This window comes from Anopheles cruzii, chromosome 3, assembly GCF_943734635.1.
Source record: "Anopheles cruzii chromosome 3, idAnoCruzAS_RS32_06, whole genome shotgun sequence".
NCBI classification, from domain to species: domain Eukaryota; kingdom Metazoa; phylum Arthropoda; class Insecta; order Diptera; family Culicidae; genus Anopheles; species Anopheles cruzii.
The window spans coordinates 86,684,428-86,708,524 of record NC_069145.1 but is presented as its reverse complement, the minus strand read 5'-3'; the positions used below and the strand labels follow the sequence as shown (position 1 = coordinate 86,708,524).

General features: G+C 51.4%; 4 protein-coding genes across 4 annotated transcripts; 3 read left to right on the top strand and 1 right to left on the bottom strand.

Moving 5' to 3' along the window:
• The first annotated feature begins 5,064 nt into the window (after window positions 1-5,064).
• On the top strand, window positions 5,065-12,046 carry LOC128273934 (ras-related and estrogen-regulated growth inhibitor-like protein). Its single transcript, XM_053012007.1, has 4 exons — window positions 5,065-5,140; window positions 8,931-9,244; window positions 11,435-11,603; window positions 11,690-12,046. Exons 1-4 carry the CDS (start codon window positions 5,065-5,067, stop codon window positions 11,824-11,826), a joined length of 696 nt encoding a protein of 231 aa, XP_052867967.1. The 3' UTR covers window positions 11,827-12,046.
• Window positions 12,047-17,950: 5,904 nt separating this feature from the next.
• On the bottom strand, window positions 17,951-19,716 carry LOC128272259 (phospholipase A2 group XV-like). Its single transcript, XM_053010035.1, has 4 exons — window positions 19,526-19,716; window positions 18,906-19,280; window positions 18,310-18,832; window positions 17,951-18,245 (listed from the first exon to the last, which is right to left on the bottom strand). The coding sequence occupies exons 1-4, from the start codon at window positions 19,695-19,697 to the stop codon at window positions 18,023-18,025; spliced, it is 1,293 nt and encodes a 430-aa protein (XP_052865995.1). The 5' UTR covers window positions 19,698-19,716; the 3' UTR covers window positions 17,951-18,022.
• Window positions 19,717-20,356: 640 nt separating this feature from the next.
• Window positions 20,357-22,254, top strand: LOC128272757 (cell division cycle protein 23 homolog). The gene is made up of 2 exons (XM_053010626.1): window positions 20,357-21,473; window positions 21,539-22,254. The coding sequence occupies exons 1-2, from the start codon at window positions 20,357-20,359 to the stop codon at window positions 22,252-22,254; spliced, it is 1,833 nt and encodes a 610-aa protein (XP_052866586.1).
• Window positions 22,255-22,463: 209 nt separating this feature from the next.
• LOC128273909 (CBY1-interacting BAR domain-containing protein 1-A) lies at window positions 22,464-23,900 on the top strand. Its single transcript, XM_053011982.1, has 4 exons — window positions 22,464-23,129; window positions 23,213-23,245; window positions 23,350-23,616; window positions 23,694-23,900. Exons 1-4 carry the CDS (start codon window positions 22,464-22,466, stop codon window positions 23,898-23,900), a joined length of 1,173 nt encoding a protein of 390 aa, XP_052867942.1.
• Window positions 23,901-24,097: the final 197 nt, after the last annotated feature.

Below are 24,097 nucleotides of genomic sequence, written 5' to 3'. Positions count from 1 at the left end.
CCCCCTCGGGGCTTCCATTTCCTGGTGCTTCCTCCCGAATCTCGGACCCCGCGAAGAAGTTTCATTCATTCCGCAATCCGGATGGCGGTGGCGGTAAACAACCGTAAAACAGCGGCCTAATGTCAGTTCCTCATGGTGCAAACCGGTGCGGATGTTTACTTCTCCCGATTACGAGCGGATTCGGAGCTGGCCGGAGAGTGAGATGCGGCTGGCCGGATGATTTTTGTTCCGTTTTCCCACAACCGCGTTGTGTGTGCGTTCGCACGCGGGGGCTGGAATTTCTCTGGCCAAATAAGGACAATTAACAAGGGGCGCTCTTCGTGAACATCGGATGTTATGAAGTCGGATCGGATGTCGGATGGATACCGAACAAGTCCGCAAATGACTCAGACGGTCGCGGAACACATTTTTAATTTCTTTTTCATTCAATTCAATCCCCATTCATTCCGATCGCTAAGGTGATAATTTGATTTCCTATGAAAATAGTATAAGCAAAAATATCAACAGATCGATCAATATCAAATCGATCGTGGGGCATGCGCTGGCGATCGACAAATGTGCCCCCTCCATCAGCACAGAATCGTTGTTGTTTTCCCGTGGCCAAACCTCCAAACAAGTTCAGTTCCGTTGCGAGGGTTGCGCTTCGAAAACAAATAAACTCAATCATAAATTATGGAACCAGCTTTCCGGTGCTCGTCCGGTGTTCCGCATCTTGCGCTGGCCACACAATACGGAGATCAGCGGCGCGTATAGGCAAAGCGTTAGCATAACAGCATCATCGCGTCCCGCGTGGCCAGATTAAGGGTGGGTGACAGTCGCTTCCAGAAAGAGGATCATCTTAATGGCCAATGCCGCACTCACATGTTTAGGTGTGTGTGTTGAAGTGATCACTCTCTGGCTCTCCTGGATTAGGCAGAGCAATAAATCGCACGCTATGATTATAACCATAGATTCTACATTCCAGTTTTATGCTGGCCGAGTCCGCCCCGCTTTGATGCGTTGTAAATCTTCGCACTCGTCCTTCATCCTGCCCTAATGGTATTTATTAGTCCGAGTTCGTGTCCTGCATAAGAATTATTCGGAAAAACTAGCCACTCGGAAAGTAGGGCAAAGTCGTAAAACCTTTTATCCCATCGCTGCTGCGTGGCCACTGAGTCTCACCTGGAACACCAAGGTGACTCGACCGAGCTCGAAAGACAATAAACATCCCCTGCTGCTGATGGCCACATCACCGTGGTCCAAAATTGCTACCACTATGTGTGTGTCCTTCGCCGGACACATCACCTTGACAATCGATTCACCAAGTAGCAGCCGCCGCAGTGGGTCGGACCATTGGGGCGGACATCGTGATGAGATAATCCAGCCGATGGGGGTGTGGTGAACCTTGGCCCCTACGGTCACCCCACAGTGTTGTAAACACTGTCCGTGTCCGTCCGTTTGTTGTGTTCACAGCGGAGGACGAAGGGACTGTTTTGCTAGTTCCTGCTAGTCCTTTTAGTAGTTTTCCATGGCCAGCAGGAGGAGCAGCTCCAAAAACAGATAGAAAGATGAATGCAACTTTCGGTCGAATGTGGGCCACCTCAATCAAGGACCGAAAAAATGTCCGCGTAACGATGATCGCTGGCCGATGGGACTAGATCCTGATGACGGGCGATGGCTTAACGGCACGGCCGAGTGTCTCGCCGTGTCTAGGCGGTGGCCACAGCAGTAGTTGGAGGGCCACAAAATGGTGTGCCGGTGCCGGTTATTGGTGTCGCGACTCGTATTTCACTTCACGCCACGAGATGATCATCATTTCGTCCGTCTGTGTGTGTGTGTGCGTCGCCAGATTGTCGCCGGCGCGATGTGACGAAATTCTTTTCCCCGTCGTCGTCGCAGGGCCTCCCCCTCGCAGGTGCCAAGTGTCGCGTACGTCGCGAATGCGTATAAGATGAGTGTTGAGGGGCTCACCTGCTGCAGCCGAAGGGGGGACAGGGACACCGCCAGAGCGAGAGAGTGCGCGGGCTGGCGCCAGATGACACACTCGAGAGTACAAATCGTCGCCACCGGACCGCCGCCACTCGGAAAGGGAAATTTCCATCATAAACGGGGGAAACGGGGAAAAAATAGAACCGAAACCAAAACAAGCGCTCCATAATCCATAAATTCCTACTATTGCTTCAGCGTGGGATTCAGCGTGTGGCCACCTCGCCTCGCCTGCATGTGCGTGTGTGTGTGGTCGTTGTAGTGTTAATTTAATCGTGCGCACTTAACCGGCGTTGACTCGATGACAAATGAGTCCCATTAAAACGGGGGTCCACAACCACACGAAAGGATGCAACAAAGCGACAGATGACAAATCACCGTGGCCATTCCTTCGTTGCTGGTGCAGTAAATTGCACTATAGCCTGGTGCTCGGTTCGGCCTCTTCCGGCAGACACCACCAGGCGATACAATAAATTGTCGCCCTCGACCGATGAACGATCGGTTTTGGGGAATTATTAATGGAACGCTCTCTCTCTGTTCGATCCGATTCACCTTAAGAACTGCACCAGCACGTAGGAGAGGGCGCGGCGCAGCGCAGCGCAGAACGGAAGGGCCTGCATCGCGCACAGATGTGCGCAGTGCCTTTTAAAAATAATCAACTCGCGACGGCGAACGAACTATCGCCGCGGATCACCGCGGGGACCGGTTTTCTGGGTGGGAAAAAGTATTTTTAAGCATCGAATTTACGGCTCAGGCCCAGCATTTTTTCGGTGGTGGCAATGATAGTGCGCGTCCCGAATGATATCATATGATTTTTCCACACTTTCAAACCCGGACTGTCCCGGAGGGCAATAAACTGTGTGTGCTCCTCCGCGCGCGGTGCCAAACCGCGTTAGAATGTAGCAAAGTTTGCCATAAAACATACTCCCGATGACAAGCGCTCCACCGTAAAAGTGTTGAAATGTTGCCAAAAACCCCCCGAAACTAGGTTAACTGCCAAACTGGGGGTTTCCTGTTCTACCCGCGGGAATGCCCGCGAATGGCCGCAAAGCTATCAATTTGGTTAAACATCGCTCCGGCATGTCCGGCACTAGGACTGGATGGAATCGATTTCATTGGAGCTGGAGCAACGAAAAAATCAAATTATGAGGTCGTTGACAGGCCGTAGTTCTGCAGTTTAGAATAATGATTTAATGGAGGAACTGGAGGGTCCATTGCATGCCAATTCCATCTCGGTCCCGAGGCGCTTGTTACGCTTAAAATAAAAATACTCCCAAACGCGTGGCATTTTTGCCCGACGGATAAATATAACTTCATCAACCGCTCTTAGGACCTGCCGCCATTCACAGTGACACAGTCTGACTCGGTGATGTTCCCACAATGCTTCCCGATTGCGCGATCTACGAACAAATTTTGCCCACGCCGGCCAAACCCAATGCAGGCGACACAAAAACCGGACGAAATGTTGTTTCGAATGTTCCTCGTTTGTTTATGTTTGGGGATTCGCATAAATTTTGCCCGCAACGAGCCAACGGATGAAGGAAAAAAGTGGCGTGAAAACATCACCACGTCACGCGTTGACGCGCCTTCCGATGCGATGACAATTTTCCGCCGAACCGACCCAAGGGTGGACACGCGGTTATCCCACAATTGCGTCGCAGGTTCGGACATGTTAACGCGCCGGCTCTTAATCTTTCTAATATAATTTACTAACCAGCCGATGACGGAAGCGCCGCGCGCAGTCAACAACGGCACGATTGGGGAAAGTTCCCGGGAAATGACTCTCTGAGAAGCATCGGACCGGGATGAATCAAAACATTCGCGATCCGGTTTAAACTGCCCCGTAAACTGCGATGCACGGCAAAACATCCACCCCTTGCGAATTATGGCCACAAAATCGCTTCCTCGACCGCTTCCTCGTGAAGCCCCGAGAATGGTATCTCCACAAATTTGTTGATGACGTTCATAGGAATTGCCTATCGATGGGGCTCGTGTTACGTGACCGATGGCCAATCAGCATACGGCCTGCCTCTGGCGAATGTCAGTCAGTCCCTGGGAGGATTAGAGGAATTTGTCGCCAACCCGCTCGACGGCCGAAAACAATGCGAGCACGTTTTGCGAACGCATCTCGCTGCACAGTCAATTCTCGCCCATTGGCGAAAGATGAGCGCCTCTACGGGCCGGGGCACGTGACATAGCTGTGCGGTGGCCCCATTACACTGCCTTGGGATTTTTCTACTCGTGCCCGAGCTGCTGGCGACGCGCAGTTATCGCAGATACACTAGCGACTGATAATGGAGAGTTGTGGTAAGACGATAAGAGAGGTTGTTTCAGAGCCGAAGACGGCACTCAGTGACGTTAGTGGAATTCTCCAATTTAATGATATTTTCATTGGTTTTACTCGAAAGCTGCAAACACCAGGCGCCTCCATCGAACCTAAAGTTTGACCTAAAAAATTTGTGAAAAGAAAACAGGCTAATCGATAAGCCAAGTTCCGCTACTGATTGCCTGGAATCGTACGTTTGCTACGTGCAGAAAAAACGTGCCACTTGTGCCCGGCACAATCCCTTCCTGGGAAGGGGACGCGAAATACCCGTGAAACAGATTCTTCGGTTGTTCGGACGATTTAAACGATGACAGTGAAAAGACACTGTTGCGTAAAAACAGATATCCTAGCCGCCGGCACCAGCGCACCTGGCGGACCTTATTAGAAACTATAGCTAGAACGACGAACGCACATCTAGTATCCTTAGAGAAGATGGAAAAGCGAGAAACGGGCAGTTCGCGGCAGACAGTGGAGAAAGAAACACTTATAATTTTTGAGCTCCTCATCAAATTACTGAATAATAAAAGAGGTTCTACAAAAAGGGTTTTTCGTTTGTCGTTGACTCAAGTGAATAAATTTAACAGACACGTTTCGATGAATAGCTTGGGGCGAGATGAAAAGTTGCACGCCCAACGCCCGTAGCCTGCTCTGATCAGCAGTCTGACAGTTCGCCTTCATGTGGCTTCTTTGATGCACCTCTGTTCATCGCGGTAAGATCATTAAATCATGTTTCTTCTTTCACTTCCAGTTAACATCCGGCGCACACACAGAAGATGAAGACGGAAGAAAAAACGAACGTGCCACGTGTGCGGATAGCGGTGCTCGGCAATGTCAATGTTGGAAAATCTGGTGAGTCCGGGAAAAAGGCCCCCTTTACCCATTTATCCTTTTGTTTTTCGCTGCTCCGAGGCCATGTTATTCGTACCAGGAAAGAACGGATGTGGGCCGTGGTTGGGCACTCCGCACATGATCAAATACTTGCGGCCTTGAAGTGCGCTCATCGAGAGCGCTTGTTGCCGACCACAAAAAAGGGATCCATGTTTCCCGCGGGGGAGTGGAAAATAAACGCAATATTTGCATCTGCGCCACCCTCTAGTCCCGGTGGAGCAGCTTCATTGTTTGATAATAAACAATGGCACTAGGAGGAGGAACTTTCAGTGGCCCACGATGAGTTGTTTTTCCTTCGAATGATTTGCCGTGAACTTTCTCCACCGCTTCAATCCCACGCTGGACTAACTCGCTCGGTCTGTAAGTGGCCACCGCGTTCAACGTTGAGCATCGTTCGATTTCTTTTCAATTCGCTCGACTTTAAACAATCGGTCAGCACGCAAAACGGCCACATGTGCGATTCACTGGTGCTTCCCTGGTGTATTTGAATCGGGTTCGAAGCGTGCAAATCGGTGAATCGTGCTATTTATTGACACGAAAAGGCAGATCTCTTTAGCGCAAATGCGCGGTTCAGGGGGTTCGATTTGGCGGTTGTGGCCGTAAAAACTTGCCACCGGCCAACGCCTACGGGGTCCATTCAGCTCGTTCTCGTTGCGCTGTAATTAAAACATTTCACTCTCTCTCGGACGCGCGCGCGCGCGAACTCAGATCTTAACACGGCCACCCCCGGGAGTAGATGAGTCACACGAAACGGCGGCGGCGACCGTTCGCATTCGCAATTGTGGCAATCCCTCAAACGGGACCCAGAACTTGGCAGTTCGCTTCGCCCCGAGGGTAGAAACTCGACGCCACACCGTTTCAAAACGCCATCATTTTTGTCGGCCATTTTAAGCGATTATGAAACTGTCACTCAACGGAACCGGTGCCGCGGTTCGGTGCCAAAAAAGAGGGATAAAGAACTCATACCCGCACTCGGTGTCGGGGCTCCTGAAGCTGAAGATTTGCCAAATGTTGATCGATTTGTTTTTCTTTCGTTCAATTACGGGAACACTTTTTCATCGCACAATCCACGGGCCGCTGATTACTGATCGAATTGCGGCTCCCCGAAGATCGCATCCTCGGGCTGCCGGGTTAGTATTTTATTTTCAAGCGGATCGTGAACCGGAACGTCCGCTCCAACTCATCTCACGTCCCAGTGGCTTTCATCTTTGTTTGCTTGACCGACGGACAAGCGGACGGGCGGAGTGTGAGTATAAACAAACTCTGTGCCCCTTCGTCAGCCATGACGGCCCTTCACTTCTTGCCCGTTGCCAATACCTTGCCACTCGGCGGATGGCACCGGGGAAAAAAGAAAATAAATAGTATCTCGCCAAAGGTCCGAAACCGGATTCATTCATCGACACCAACCGTCGGGATCGGGAGCACCTGCCGTGGAAGACAAATGACCCGTAAAGTTCATTGCAACGCCTCAGGAAAGCAACGGGAGTCCGTCAAAAACCGGTTCAGGTGCTCTAAACGAAGATGATCGGCAAAACGGCAAATGTGAATTGCAACGGCCGTTTGTTTACCTTCCCAGAGTGTGTGCACAGTTTATCGGACTTACCGGGGCCACCGGGTGCACTAACCGGACTGCTTACGCGACGCAACTGACGGGATGCTTTTCACACCTGGCAGGAGCAAGGGCCAGAGGCCAGTGGTTGGAAGAAAATTGATACTTTCTAGAGTTCCGTCATTCGTCAACCTCCGTTTGACGACACTAGTGCCCGTTGACGATCGTTTGCGATCGCACCTAACGCGGTGCAATACAAAGTCACCGAATAGCTCCCATGGGAAACGTTTTCCTTCTCGGAAACTGATTTATAAATCCTTGCCGGAATCGGCACACGGCCTTCCTTCGTTCTGTTGTGTCACGCTCGACGAGAAACAAGTGACGCTCGACGTTACTTTAGATCAAAGATTGATTAAACAACTCAATCAACCGACTCCGGAGGGAGGGCGCCAACACTTGTAACACTGGTATCCGGCCGTCATTTAAAAGCCATCGTTCCGGGGGGGCCACCGATGTACGGCGCCATTAGGGGCGCCCTCCACATGGAGGCAGGAAATGGCCTGTTCTGGTCGACCAGCCCGGATGTAAGGGGCCCGGACCGCCTATGCCATGTTTCTTTGTGTGCTAGAAAAACGATACAGTAACGGACCGGTGGCCCGGAAACTGACGATGATGAGAGGACGATGGTTAAAAGCATCACTGTCGCGTGGCCAAGAAACCGGTCCGTGGTTGACATCCTGGCGAGTCCCGCACCAGCGTTTAAGCGGCCATTAGCATGATTTAATAAGAGCATGGAGCAAGCGGACAAGGGCATCCTGGGTCCGATTGGGTGCCGCATACTCACCTGTGACCGTTTGACCCGTCGTTTACGGAAACCGCCCACCGCCCGGTGGTCACTCAGAATGTTGGCTGTTTGATTGTTTTCCGCTCGGTCGAACACTTTGAACACCGGCGTCGGCGTTCTGTGCATCATTTATCTTCGACACTCCCGCTGTCCGGCTGGGTCCGGCCTCCTGTTGACAAGTCGAGGACCGGGCGGGCGGCCGTTGACCTCAATAATTGCGTGCGCCGCGGGACGGATCCCGGATCTCGGAGGCCCTACCTACGCTGATTGACAGCTCCATTCGGTGACAGTCGGTGAGCCCGGGATCAGAGTGTGCGGTGATCGATTGATCGACTTCGTCCGGTGTGCGGCGTCGGAAAATGGATTGCAAACATAGTAGACATGGCAAACGTTTGACGCATTCGCTTGAAGTTTGTTTTCTTTTGGTGAAAGAGGGGTCATATTTATCAATTAACCCCTTGCGGCCACGGTTGCACGGTTGACCATGGCCGATCCGAAACGAGCCTCCGCGGGTGCAACTGGTGGTGACCGGCTCGTGATGGATATCGACGTCTTTGACCTAGATCCACCAGTGTATTTCCCTCACTCATCGGCGGTTTTTTTTGCGGTTTTGCGGTCATAAAACAGGCCGATGCACGAGTGGCCATTAGCGTAGGTCGCTTCCGCGTGTCCCTGAAGCTTGGGTGGAAATTGAAAAATTTTCATCACTTCCAAATAACGCGCGTTTGAAGCTGAGCGCTGAAGACATGTTGCCGTCTGCGGTGACGTCGAGAAAGACGTCACCCAAAGGCACCCGTGGGTCGCTGCAAATATTGAGGTTAAGGAAACGAAACGACTCCGCTAATACGAGCTCCGACCTCGCCTCTCTAATGTGGGTCATTCATTAGGAAGAAACGCGGAAAGGACCATCAAAAAGCGCCCGACACCGATTCTGTGGTCTTATTGCAGTCCGTAACAAGAGACGGTTCGGTCGAGCGTAAAGTGGTCCGCTCGAGGTACGAGTCGAGACCGTTAACTGCAGAAGGCCGTCCCGTCAACAACATTGGCGCTCGCTTTCTAACTTTCGCGGGCACCATCCTCTGGTAGGGCGCTGGTCACTTCCAGCTGCGCGCGTGCAGGGACACTCGGGCGTACCTCGTGTCTGCCACATGTCGCTCGAAGCTGGACACCACACACGGCACGTGTACCGTTAGCGCCGCTGGATGACGAAGGTCCTACCGGATGATGACTGTTACCGAATGACCCGGTCTTAACGATTTTTAACGAATAACAAGGAAGAGGAAGTGCCTGCTCAAGGGTGGCCATTTCCATTTGCGACATGTTTTAATGTTCTCTCCCTTCTCTCGTCCCTTTCACAGCCCTCACCGTTCGCTATTTAACACGACGGTTCATAGGAGAGTACAGTTCGAACACCGACCTTCTCTACAAACAGACCGTGACGCTGGACAGTGGCGTGCTGGACGTGGAAATCGTCGACATATCGGCCGAGAACGACAACGGTTTCCCGGTCGAGCAGATCCAGTGGGCCGACGCTTGCCTTATCGTGTACAGTATTACCGAGCGGACCAGCTACGAGTACGCCAAGCGATCGCTGGCCGAACTGCGCCAGCTGCAGAACGCGCCCTCGGCCTACCTGGTCGGCAACAAGCTCGATCTGGATCACTTGCGAGAGGTAAGTTTGCGAACATGCCAATGAACCCACTTGACTTGCCACCGGGGAAGTCCCCACCCGATGGGCTGTGTATCCGAGTGCCGTGCCCAGTCATGCGCCCCCTTTCCCGTAGGTGGGCTACCCTTTGGAACGCATGCCGATAAACGACCAGCTGTGGCCGGGTAAGGGTTGTTGCGCGTGGCTCGTGGGACGCCGGTAGCTGCCCACCTGTTGCTTGGGCATCCTTTCTCGTTCCGGGAACACTATCAGGCGGCCAGAGTTTGCCGGAAACCCCGAAATGAAATGTCAACGTTCTACCGAAACCGTTCGACCCGGTGAAAATGATAAAGCAGATCAAGATCCCCTTCTGTAGCCTTCGATTAGCCCGAGCACCAACAAACTGGGTCAACCCTGGGCCATTCGGCCCGTCGGACCGAATGCATAATTAAGTCGAAAGTAGGTTTCGCTTTCATCTTTCACGCTGTCTGCAAATGTCAGCCCTGCCACCCACACGCCGCCGCCGTGGAAGTTTCATTTTTCAATGCTCGCTTCCACCGACGGTGCGCTCGGTGCGAAGTAGAGCGGAACGTGAAATTGGATGGAAAACCGAGGATATTGTAACCGTTGCTCTTCGCTTCTCTCTCCAGCCCAGACTCCCAAACCGGTGGAATGTGTTCCGTCCGTCTGCTCACATTCTTCACCCGGCATTTGGTCCGATAGCATAACGGTTGGCGAGTGTCGAAATTCAGACACCTCACAAAGAACCATATGAAACAGGAAAGTAAATTCCACTCTTCCCATAGTTACCATGGCAACGGGATCCAAGTGTGCTGTGTCTGACGGGTGGCTATTATGTGTTTTGCCACCGACCACCAGGCGTCTCCACCGAATACGAATCCATTAAAGCGACTGCTGATAACATCCACCACGGCTCACCACGGCCACTGTCCGTGGTCCTTTGTTTGCCACAACCGGTGCCCCTCCTGCGGGTCCAGCTCCCAAATAAATCAATTATCACCACAAATCAAAGTGGTCGACGAGTGGTCGAACTGTGAGTTCGATTTTCGAGCTGCGCTCCGAGTTCCGATTTTTGATTAAAATTTATCCCGTTTCTCGTGCGTTCTGTTTTTTTTACGTTTGCTCTCTTGCGGGGTGCGGTTTCGCTAAAAATACCCCAATCGGCAAGAACTCCCTCCGAAACGCGCTCTGGTCAGCACTCCGAGGCACTCCGCCGGATCGCCGTTCACCGATCGATCACCGGACGATCGAAAAGACTTTAAACACAGCACCGCCCGGAGTAGCGTGCAATTGCATGCGTAGCGACGGGCACGTGAGTCCTTAGTCCAGACTCCCCCCTCGACCGCTGTCAGGTGGATTGACTGGCACATCGACACATCTTAATCGATCGAACGAAGCGGCACAATCTTCCTGCGGCGATTTGACCTTCTTTCGAGGCAGCGACGGCCGAAACCTTCGTCTGCCACCGGGCACCTGTTTTTGTCATTGCGAACCCAGCGCACCGTAATATTAGCGTCCTCCTGCCTTGTGGCTGCACTCTCATTAGCACGTGCAATTAGCGGGGAAGGTACCTTTGCCAAAAGGGGCCAATCCTCCCCGCAGCACGGCTGTCAGACGCACGGCTTGTTAGTGGCTAATCGAAATTAATTACGCTGCCACGGCGGGGCCACGGCGGGGCAAGCTTGTAAGCCGCGACGCCAAAGCCGCCAAACACTATCCAGAGATCCGGGTGACATCGGGGACTATCTTGTTGACCTACATCCGCGCGGCACGCCAAAGGCCGCCCGGCGACGAAAGGACACCCAACCCCGTGTTTAGGCGATTAAGATATCGTAGGAAAGGAAGAACGTTTTGTGTCAACGTTTGGCACACAAGGTTCGTTAACCTTGGCCCGGGTGGGGTCGGACGATGATCGGTCGACGCCAACTGGTCGCGGCGCCGGCCGACGATCGGCCTTATAGATTGGCGAAGCGCAGAAAAATGACCGCTGCGTGTCGTGTGGTTAATGTCGCTGATAAACGCCCTGCGGCCGTGTGGCCTAATCGCCTCCGCCAAAACCCCGGAGAGAACTGAGGAATGTGTGTACGGGGCAACAAACATCAGAAACCACTTAACCCACATACCATCAGCCCGTGGCGTGATTCATGCCCCTTCAGATAAACATCTCTCCGTTTCGATTTTCTCTCCGCGCAGGTCCAGGAAACGGAAGGAGCATCGCTGGCCGCTTCCCACGCGATCGGCTTCTGTGAAGTGTCCGTCGCCGACAACTCACCCGCCCTCTACAAAGCCTTCGAGCGGCTGCTGGCCGAGTCACGCGCCCGCCCCGTCAAGCCACGCAAGTTTTCCGTCAGCAAAATGTTTGGTAAGTATCGCCCTGGCCAAGCCCCCCGTCCCATCATAGTTTGGGCGCCGTTTCTATTGTGCTCCCTTTTTGCTATTTCTCCACAGGGACGCTGATTGGAAACAATGGTCCACGGCAACCGTCCGTGAACCAGGGCACGGTGGTACCTTGCCACAAGGGGGAGCTCCACAAGTCGCGTGTCATGAAGCGACGCCAAGCCTTCACCGCGACCGCCTCCCTATGACCGGCATCAACCGCGGGTGAGGACAGCAACTAAATCGCTTCCAATTCGCGCTCTGTCACTAGTGCGGGTAAATGGAGCGGAGGGCCCGAGGACATCGCGCAGACAGGCTACCCGGAGAAGGGCAAACAATTTGTGATGATAGTGAACTAGTGTCGGTTCCGGGTTGACGTGATCACTGTGTTATTTTATAAGAATCCTACACGGATCGATTGCTGTGCAATCGTCCCCGTCTTCCCCGTTTGCATGTCCTCCCTTATCGTATTGTTTTGTGCTAACATTGTGACGCCTTGATCGCTCTCGAAGATCGAGGACACCCTTATCGTTTTAGCTAAGGGTCACCTTCGGTCAGGTCTATGTGGGTGCTTGGAAAACTAGGACAAGCCTAAAGCCGGTTTCGATACATACATGTTGTGAGTAGCCTCTCTCTTAAGCCATCCAGGTCATTACCAGTCATTTCACGGACGCGGATTTCTCCGAATGATAAAAATAGTAAATTGCCAGCAGACGGTATCAAAGCACATCAAAACCGGTCGGAACCGAGCGAAGCGGAACAGGTAATCCCGGCTCGCGGGACACAGGGAGAGGCCTGAGAGCCTTAAATCGAAACGAACTGAATAACAACTCGACAGCCGGCCTCAAGCCTCATTAGTGTCACGCGTGATCACCCCCCGCCGTGGTAAGCCGCGGAGATAGTTTGGTATTTAAAACATATCTATGGTTCCTGCGGAAAATTCCGTGCGATTATCACGCGCGCTAATCGCGAAGCATTTTGTTGCCAGCCAGGCAGGTTGGAGACTAACCGAGACCGGTCTCGGGGCACCGAAGCGAAACGGGTACAGTCTGGTGCCGTAATGGTGCGTTGTGGCGCATTAATGTATGCAAACAATATGTGCATTGAATATGTCAATTGGGTAAGTCACCAGATTGAACTAAAAACAAGAAGAGGTTTGAGGTGAGCTGAATCCGGAACTGATCCGGAAACAACTCTTCGCATTCGGAAATAGTTTGTCGTCCAGGTAACCGACCGAAATCGACACCAAAATCGCAATGCGGTGATCTATTTCCGGTGCAAGTGTCGGAAATACATCGGAACCATCGGAACCTACGGTTCCCACAATCGGTTCCCTTTGGATCGGAATGTGCCCGAAAGCGAAACTATCTCACCTTTCGAGAGAGTCGCACTGGACCACACAGGGCACCGTACCTAGCTTTCTTCGGCCGGACTTTGACGCAATTGCACATCCTGCAAATCGCAACCGCAGAGGGAAACGGGAACGGGGAAAGCGGAGCGGAACACCTTCTCTGTAGAGAGGGTCGCCGCTTGCGGCCTGTCAGTGGCAGACATTTATCATGTGCCGGTTGGACCGCGCCAGGCGGCGGCCGTTTTGACTCACCGTATAAATAGATCTTCCCGAGCACCTGCGAGCCGGGGTCTCGCTTCACCGGAACTCTGGCCCGGCAATGACACGCGTCATAGCGATCTGCGATCTGAACGTCCTGCCCACATTGGCCTCACTTCCGGATAACAAAATCCTCCTCACCGACGGGATCGAATCCGATGCCGCTTCGGACGTCATTAATTGTTACGGAATCGATTGTTTCGGTGAGCGCCTATTTTTGCGACCACACCGGGCGAGACAGAGTTAGAGTGAGTCACACCGGGCCCGGGTCCATCGGGGGGAAATGTGATTCGCAAGCGCTCGGAGCGCGGACGTCATCTTGACATCTTGGCGTTCGACACTAAAAATGGACGATACGGGCCGATGAGAGAATTTAAACCCGCTCGTTCTCGGTTCGGTTTTCATTGCCACTGGCACACGCCCGAGCTGGAGATGTGACCGGCCAAAAAGCTTGTTTCGCTATCAATCATTTCGCAGCGACACGCAAAGCAAGCGTGTTTCAAATATCGGTTCCCCGGAACGGCCATTCATAAATTTAGAACTAAGCGCCGGTGCCGATCATGATCGACACGCGATCGCGCTGATGATTTGTTTTAGAGCAAAATCGGAGGCGGAATGCCCGTAAACAATGCGCGAAATGGCCGCGGTGTGCCAAACTCGCAGTTCTCGTAAGTTCAACAAAGACCAACCCATAAACGGGAGCGCGATTAAGAGTCGAGTTAGTGGCGATCGTGCAGCGAATGACGACGCGCGAAGGAACCATCATAACCCAAAATTCAAATAAGGCTGTGAGTATCGAGTAAGTTTCGACCCAAAATTTGGAAATTCGTTGGAACCGATTTGAATCGGATTGGCGGCGGCTAAATTGCTCTAAACGGAGCGCGAACGGAACTCCGCACTGAATGACTGGAAAGCCTAAATGGAAGTTAACAATTGAGACACTTTTCGAGGACTCAGCTCGAGGCCACCGGAACTAATATTGAATTATATTTACCATTTGCCGCGTGAAAACGAAGCCTATTGGAGCCTATACGGTGAAGAAGAATGAGAGAAATTAGCTTATTAATATACCCGTAGCCGTAAGATCTGAGGTGCCTCGCGTGGCCTCTAACCGCTCATCAATTTGATCAACTTTTGTTGAGAATAAACGACGATCGATCGATCGATCGTTCGGGATGGGAGTGACTAGAACGTAGTTTGTAAGACGTAGGCGAGACGAGAGGGCTTGGCCTTAGGTACGAATCGTGCCAGCCACTGACGAGCCTCTCCCCAATCTAATCTGCTAATTGGTGTCCCACGTGGTCGACCGCGGACACGACGCGGAACAATTGATTGATTATCAAGTGATTGATAGCATTACTAGTGAGAGAGAGACAGCGAGAAGAACTTGGCGGACTGATTGATCCGCCGATGGTTTCATATCTGTAAGAACCCCCCCCAGGCCACCTTCCGTTCGGTTTCGTTCGTCCAAACGTGTGTTTTTGTGTTTCTATTTCCATTTCCCCCCCGCCGAGGGGGGCTTTTCCTGTTCGTATTACTAACGTAAGTGTTTTACCCTCTAAGCATCAAACTGTTACCAGATAATAACCGGATCAGGGGGCGATACTGCGTCCCCTGTCCATCAAATGTCGAGCAAAATTGGTGAAATACACGATTCGAGATTTCGTACTGAACACTCCGTATCCGTGTCCGTTGTTTGTCCCTCCGAAAGAAACGCGAATTCCGAAATGAGTCCGAGGCAAAGGCAAAACGAGGCGCTTCTCTACCCAACGTGCGGCCAGGGGCCCAATTACACCCCGGAGGACCAGATGCCAATATTAAAGTGTACGAAAACGTGATAAATCGTGCGACGTTGTGATGTGGCCGTCACGTGGCGCTCGTCCTACTACATTGGGAATGTCCCTCAATGAAGCCTCCGGGCTTGAGTTTGTGGAACGAAAACGAGGACAGCACACTGAAACAACATCGCCGTTTAACCTAATCGGCAATGGATCGGCGGATGATAAAATAGAAAGTATGTCAAGTATGCGTCCGTCGACCACGTGCCAAGGTGGTCGAAAATCAATGAGCTACTGCACGTGATTCCCGTGATTCCCGCTTAGTACCGGTCAGGATAATGCGCACATTAGAGGCTCAAGGCTCAAGGATGGTTCTACCATGCGCCTATCTAAACAGACGTATGCGGGACGGCCTTGGCTAGGCTAACTCTAAATTAACAAATTTATTTAATATGTTTATGCACAATGACCCCCGGGAACAAAACCTGCCGTAGGCAATGAAAATTCCGATTGACAGTTACAGAGTTTCACAGACTAAAACTTGCCACTTGCCCGCTTCATTAACTCTGCGAGACACCACAGCACACAGTGTGGCTACGGGACATCGGGTTATCAAACTCTCCGCCAACGCCACGAGCATAATCCCAGGCCAATCGCATGACAGCCAATCCGCGCGCCGTTGCGAAGATTTCGCGCCCCACGAGATGCTGTATGGGCTGTAATGTAACTATCCGGGTTCGCCCCGCATCATATTAAGAGTTTCACGACCACCCCGCCAGAGGAGCACGTGGCCTCACCGGCCAACGACCGCAGCTCTTCCCGGCCTTGATATGTATGGTGTATTGGAATGTGTTTACCAGCGAACTCATTTCCGTACGGTTTCAGATTGTCTCTCTCAAACTGAACCTTAATCATCGGCTTGTCGATTTTTGGTGCCAAATGGTGTGTCCTCCCCGCCCCGGAGGCCTACGAGAGTGATGGCACGAGTCAAAATTACACGAATTTGCGAACGGCGAATGGCGATGTAATTTGGCCCACACGAGCACGTGCTGCCCCGAACGCCACACCACGTGTATGCATTTTAAATTGCTGCCCCAAAAAGGAATTCTCGGAAAGCTTCAATCTAGTTAAGCGCACCGAGAGAGCGAGAGGGAGTGATAGAGAGATAGGGAAGGAGCATTTTCGCTTCTCGAGGCCACCACAATCGAGAGGACTAGTTATATTTCCTGGCCAATTCGAATTTTGTTGCTTTTGTTGTCGACGTTTTTGCGTGAATTTCAACACTTTATTTAAGATGGATCAAAGAATGAATTTATTCTACACCTCATAGGCTACTTGGATAAAGTTCGAATCACGGATTACTATTCCAATACCTCTCAATGTCATAATGCCGCTCTTGTAGAAGGCTTAATCGTTATTGGCGAATAACTCTAGCAATCCATTTTCACAATCCTTTTTTGATCTCAATTTTTCATCACTCAGGAAATTTTGTAATTCGTGAAAAAGTATCAATCGCTTGGTGCAAGGTCCGGACTATACGGCGGATGCATTAAAACTTCACAACCAAGCTACCGGTTTTTCTGGCGTGTGTGACTATCCTGGCCGTTAGTTCTAGTTTGGCCACCGGTTGACTTGCCTCACTACGCTTAGACCACGATCATTTTCAGACAATATTGTCGTATCTATTCCATTTCTCATCCCCAGTACCCTCCGTTTAAGAAATAGGTTGAATTCATTTCGTTTGGCCTAAATTACGCAGATTTAAATTTGAGCCATCACGTTTTTTAGTGTTAGTTGGTGTGCCACGTGCCACCGAAACATCGAGCTTCTTTGTGGATCCAGCTTTACGCAAATGGCTTAAAACTATGTGATAGTTTATCTTCAGCTCCTGACCGATGCTCTGATTACTAACATGCCGTTCAACTTTGATTATTTCAGTGACTTTATCGACATTTTCGATAACGTGTCTGCCTAGGCTTTAACATAAAAAATAACCGAAACGGGTCAACGAAACCAAAATTACACATTATTAGTTGTTAGAGTATCGGCACCACAAACGCCATGCAAAATTTCAGCGGCCAGCTTGAATTTTCGCCTGTTTGAAAGAAAAACTGTAAACTGTACAGAATTTTCGCCAAGGGGACTTCTATTGTTCACACCCTGTAACTCACAAACGAGTGGAACAAACAAAAAACAATGAAACATTTTGTTAAGTGTAAAGTATCAGCTTTAAAACGAGCCCCAAACTTGAAACTGTACGATCGATACTTCACGAGATATCGATCACTAAAGCCATCTACCGAGAAAATGTTTCCTTTTTCCCCAGGCTAATACTTTCCTCAAAAAGAGGCCAATTCGAATTTTGTAGCCTACTGGGTTCTGTAGATTACGAACATTGATCTGTTAGGGCGGAGAGTGACAAAAATTGCCCTTTTACTGCCAACCTTTAACTACTTTGAAGCGTACATTCAAAGCAAAAAGGTGCCTATGCCCTTCTCCAAAATGCTAGGGGTCATTTTGCGCTCTGCGTTCTGTCCACATTCTACGCGGTCCCTCTCTGGGACAACGTCAGAGCGTGTTACGCAAACTGCAATCTACCATCGTCCTCCGTCCTACCACCGGCCACACGGGGCCGAAGTTCTGGTCGGCGAAAGGTCATATAGTAGTTGCTATCGGATCGGAAACCGTCATCGACCGTTACGTGAGGCCTGCAAGCACCTGGTTGTGCAATCGGAACGACTTCCTGCGATTAAACGAACACACGGCACACGGGTGGTTACAATTGAGCGAGGTTTTTGTCTTTATTTTCACTACAAACAGTCGTGCCGCAATTGCGCACTTAATGAGAATCATATGGCTTTCGATTTCGAAACGGAGAACGAAGCACCGGCCTAAAGCCCCCGTCCGTCACCAAAGGGGTAGAGAGAGAGAGAGAGAGAGAGAGAGAGAGAGAATATTTTTGGTTTGCAATTATCACCCGAAAGTGGGGGTCGGGTTTCGGACTGCTCCCGCGCCGTACTAATCCGACAGTAGCACCTCGATGACGGCATCGATCACGGCTTGATCCGCCAAAATACTCATATGGTCGGCGCCGGGAAACGCTTTCAGGTGGATCGGTTGCCGCTGCTGGTTGGCCCACTGTTTGGCAGCTTCCAGCGACCGAACATTGACCGTTCCGTCGCCATCGCCCATCTGCAGCACCGGCGTACCGCTGAGATCGTACGATTTTTGGTAATCCAAACTGTGGAAAAGCATAAGGCATTAGGGCATCCCGAACTCGAAGCCGATCGTGTGCCGCGACTTACGATTCCACCGTGTTGATCTTGGTTCCGTAGAAACAGTGCAGCTCCACACCCGGTGCGGTGAAGTTGAGCGTGTACGGCAGCGTATCCTTGCGCATTTCCCACCCGTTCGGGTAGTCCAGATCGTTGAAGAAGTCTTCCAGCTGGGACATCGTGTAGATCCGACCCTGGGTCCGGGCCAGCACTTCATTCGGTTTCCAAAACAACGGCGACGGAAGCAGCCACGCAAGCGACGGATTGGTGATCTGCTCCGCGCGCATGACTTTGCCGCTCAACGCGAAAGCCCCCAGATCATCGCCGATCGCGTACACTTTCAGTGCTTTGACACTTCCGGCCCAAGCGCCAGCTAACGAAATGACCCTCCGGATGTGCTTCGCCTTCCATTCCGCTGTTTGCAGTTGCAGGAAGTGGAGCGTCATCGGAGCACCCATACTGTGCACGACGAACGTTACCGGAACATCCCCGTTCAGAGTGTAGGTCTGCTCGATCAGGAACTTCAGCGAAAGGAAGTACTCCTTGTGCTCATCTGTCGTAAGGTTGGAAGTGGAAAGATTCGCTAAGGGCCCAGACAATCGAAAGGCGGTGAAAACAGAACTTACTCGGTCCCTTCCGGAAATCGTACGGAGCTCCAACGATCGATTTATCGCGCACGTACCCGTTGCTCACCAGCGCGTTGGCAATGTTGACAAAGTACGCCCCGACGGAGGCGTGCGAAGGGTCAATCCACTCGACGGTCTCCGACTGGCCGAAGCCGGGTATGCGCGTCACAACGCCGGGTGAGTTGCACGTTGTACGGGTTACATTGTCATATTCGAGGCGCACGTTGTCGATCCAACAATCGATCACCAGTGGCACCAGCAGTTCCTTGTTTAGCCAGATGTTGTAGAACGTCGTGGTGGAGCGTTGGCACAAGAAGGACACCTTATTTGGTTTATTCAGCATGGCGTCCATTTGACTTCCGCCATCTCCGGGCACTGAGGGGAGAGAGACAAACAAACAATCTTGATCAATCCGAACAGGAGGCTGTGCGACTTTGCCCTCCGCTCGCGCGATGTGTCACGCGTTGGCCGTTTACGCAAATTGTTTTGTTTTGCGCTCGCTTATTGCGCGGCCCCCCGTCGCCGTCGTTTGATAAGCCGTCCTTCCCTACCAATCGAACCATCGTGTGGCCCATTTGTGCCCAAACGCTACGAGGACAAAGGAATTTCGCCGCACTTACCGAAGATAACGGGCGATAGCTTGCGTGTTGGGTCCAGAAGATGTTCATACTTTTTAAACAGCCGCTTCAGATCCTTTAAATATTTACCACCGTGGTTCCAAAATACGCCGGAACTAAGGGAGCAATGGCACGCCAGAAGCAGTGCGATAACGAGCAGCACTGGTAATCGCATTGTACGAAGGAGAAGGACGTACACAAGGAACCAATGAAAATTTGCTGTCCACCAATCGATTGGGTCTTATTGCGGTCGATTTTTGTCTCCTAACGAATGTCACAGGGCACCTAAAATTTGCTTAAATACGGTGAACTACGATCACACGACTAAAATGTTCCTAGGTTCGACGGTTCCCCCGCCTGCTATGACGAACGTTTCAGGCCCGACTGTTCCGGACAATCTCGCCAACGGGGACGCAAACGGTGATAACGTGATAAGTGCTTTAATGTGGTTTGTTTTGGAAAGAAAATCACAGCTGTAGGATGAGCACGTTTCGTGCGTTTGTGTGCGTGAGAAGTTTCAGTTTGTTTACGTTTTTTGCTAGTCACTTTGCGAAAAAACTTATGTTTGTTTGGCCGTTCGGCAACAAGAGCTGTGCATCAAGTTATGTTTCTTGCAAAATGTTCCAATAATCACCAGCAAAGTACCTGGGAAACAATAGGTTTTGTTGCAAATTCATTGTGTTGAAGCGGAACTCACAGCACAACTGACAGCACGGCTGTCAAGCCGGTGTCAAACCGTTAACTGACAGCACGGCGTTTGTTTACGGTTTTCTCCCGCTCCAATAACTCCATCAACAAGCGGCGCGGATTATTTCCAGCACTGTTCAAAAAGGCATGGACGAGACTTTTACGGTGGAGCTGACCCAGGTCAAGCAGGACATTGTCGTGGGTATTGTGGAGTGCCAAAACCGGGGTTTGGTACAGTGCGCCAAATGGTTGGCCGAGCTGAACCACGGACTGTCGGACACGCAGGTCGATGTAAAGAGCAGCCAGTGCGAACATCTGCACACGGGCATTGCCGCAAAAGAGTACGATGATTACGCCCTGGCCAAGAGCTACTTCGATGTGCGCGAGTACGATCGGTCCGCTTACTTTACGCGCAACAGTAGCTCGCCGGTGCCGAAGTTTCTGCACATGTACGCAACCTACAAATCGAAGGAGAAGAAACGGTTGGACAACATGAGCGACAGTTCGGTCGTGAGCACCGTGAATCATGTGAAGGATTTTTCCGAGCTCCTTACGACGCTGCGAACGGAACACGGACAACAGAAGCTGGACGGCTATTGCCTGTATCTGTACGGTGTAATACTGAAGAAGCTCGATCTTACCGATATGGCCGTTCGCGTGTTTGTCGATTCCATCAATGCCGTGCCAACGCTTTGGAGCGCTTGGGTAGAGCTGGCCCCGCTGGTCACGGATAAGGGTATGCTGCGAACGCTGGCCCTTCCAAACCACTGGATGAAGCAAATCTTCATCGGCTATACCTACATCGAGCTGTTTCTGAACGACGAAGGAATTAAAATTTTCGACTACATGCAAACGATCGGTTTCAGCAAATGCGTGTTCATACCGACGCAACTGGCGATCGCCTACTCGAACAAGCGCGACGTGGACCGATCGATCGAGATCTTCCAGCACCTGCAAGAGATTGATCCGTACCGGCTGGATAACCTGGATTCGTACTCCAATCTGCTGTTCGTGAAGGATATGAAAACGGAAATGTCTCATCTGGCGCACAAGGTGGTGGACATCAACAAGTACAGCCCCGAGACGTGCTGTGTCGTTGCTAACTACTACAGCATACGCTCGGACCACTATAAGGCGGTCATGTACTTCCAGCGTGCGTTAAAGCTGAACCCACGGTACCTGTCCGCCTGGACGCTGATGGGGCACGAGTTTATGGAGATGAAAAACACTAACGCCGCCATTCAAAGCTACCGCCAAGCGGTCGGTGAGTACGGACGATGTGTGACCCGCCGGATATTGTAGGACTTATTTCCCCCTCGTGTATTGCAGAGGTCAACAAACGGGACTTTCGTGCGTGGTACGGCTTGGGACAAGCGTATGAGATACTGAAGATGCCGTTCTACAGCTTGCACTACTACAAGGCAGCACAAACGCTCCGGCCGTACGATAGCCGGATGCTGGTGGCGCTGGGGGAAACGTACGAGAAACTGGAAAAGATCCCCGATGCGCTCAAGTGCTACCAGAAGGCGTACAACGTCGGTGACATCGAAGGAGTGGCACTGTACAGTCTGGCGAAGCTGTACGAAAAGCAGGGCGAAATGGAAAAGGCCATACCGGCGTTCCTGAACTTTTGCTCGGACGAAAAGGTCGTGGCCGACAAGGCGTCCCTGTGTCACGCGTACATCACACTCGCCAATTACTACGAAAAGCACGAGGAATTTGACAAAGTGATCTACTTTGCCTACAAGTGCCTCGATTACGAAGAAACCAAGCGCGAAGCGGAGGCACTACTCAAAATGATCGCCACGAAACGGGCCCCGAAGGTGACGGCCAGTGCCGCATCCACTTCGGCCGGCCCCAAGAAGACGACGGACGAGAAACCGCAGCAGGACAGCGAGTCCACCGATACGTACGGGGACGACATGGATATGGATGAAACGAACATTTCCAAAACGGTCGACCTGGTAATGGGTGAAGAGATAGCGCTGGCAAACAGCGAAATTCCCGAGCTACACATGGAAGATTCCTACGATGTAAACGAATAAATGGTCAGCACAATGCAAATTTCGCTTTATCGCAGTTTTAACGGCTTTACTCGGCCTTTGCTTCCGCAGGATGACTCTAGCAACGCGTAGTCGATCGGTTGCTTAGCAACGTAAAATTCACAACAAGCACGCGGCATCGTTGCTGCTCAAAAATCGAGTAGTAGGCTTACTGTTCGAGTTAGCTCTGGGTGCTGTGTCCAACTTAAACGATGCTTCGCGGAAGCAATAGAACGACCCTGTTGTGTGAAGAACAAACCAAGTTTATCCTCGATCGGATCGGCACGGTCGAGAAGCAGTTCAGCGAGCTTTGTGGTGCGTTTGCCGAGTATACCCGAAAGCTGGCCCGGGTTCGTGACAAATCGGACGAGCTAGCCGCATCCGCGCAGGAATATTGCGATGCCGAGAAGTACAATACGACCCTGGCCAATGCGCTCTCAAGTCTCGCGAAAGCGATCACTTTGATCGGAGATTTTCAGGATGGGCGCGTGAAGCGACTGGAAACGCGAATCGTGTCCGAATTGGCGCAATACGAGTCCGTATGCAAACATTGCAAGGAGGGCGTCAAGGAGGCATTGCAAATCCGCGATAAGGACCTCACGAAACGGAAGCAACTGGAGCAGAACAAGAACCGTAACGGTCGAGGCCGGCGGACTGCCAACGATACGGAAATCATCAAATCCAATCTGGAGGTTGAGAAGTCGCTGAAAGAGATCGAAACGCTTGTGGGACGGTTCGAAAGGCAAAAGCTTAAGGATGTGAAGCACTTACTGCTCAATTTTGTTATGATCGAAATGAAATTGCACACCCAAGCGGTGGAGGTTCTATCGGCCACGTATCAGGACATTAGCGACATCGACGAAAGTAAAGACCATCAGGTGAGCGCGACACGAGAATCGATAAAAAACGCTCTGTTCTTATATAATTGTTGTACCTTAATGCTAACCATCGCTGACGGTAGGGAGTACACAAGGAACTAAAACGACAAAATCGGGTAATAATGGCCAAAACATAGTTTCGCTCCGTCTAGAGACCGATTGGGTAGAAATTCATAAAGACTGTTTCCTTACTTCTACCGTTTTGCTTTTAAAATTGCAGCAATTTAAAAAGTATCTTCAAAGAGACACTCTTCCGGATCGATATCTGCTGCAGCGCATTAAATCACAGTCAATGGGGGCGCTGAATGCCACAATCGCCGGGTTCACGGCTGGACGCAAGAACAAAAGCCTTAGCTCTAACTCGCTCAACTCATCGCAGGAACAGGACCAGGACCATGCGAGTGAGCAGCAACTGAATCAGGCGGCTCATAAGCATGCTTCCAGGCGAACCAGCCGATCGGCGGTGCAACAATCGATCGAGTCCTTGGTATGAGACTAACGGCCACAGTTTCCCGCGGAAGGCACCACATAACGATCTGTGCGTTACTTTCTTTCCAAACGCAGGAATCGGTGAAACGCGATGTATCGACGGAATCGAAAACATCTTCCGAAGAGGAGGACGACGACAGTGAGGCCAGCGATACGGAAACCGGCGATTCCGACCCGCCAGTGACGCTGGCCAAGGCGGCCGGTGGTACTTTGGAGGGTGGGAAAAAGAGTCAGGCGGATTCATCGTTTAAAATTATTAAACTTAAAGATTACAATCCATAGAGAAAGGACAGCCGACAGACACTGAAATCAATCATTGCTCACTCTTTGTCGAAAATGTCTCACGCACATTTCCTAGCAACGGCGGTTGTTGAATCGATATCGAACTACGAAGCCTTCTAAAGAAGCACAGTAATGGCGACATTCTTTCGATATGTGGGTTACATTGCTGGCCGGTTACTACGAAGGGCTTAGTACAT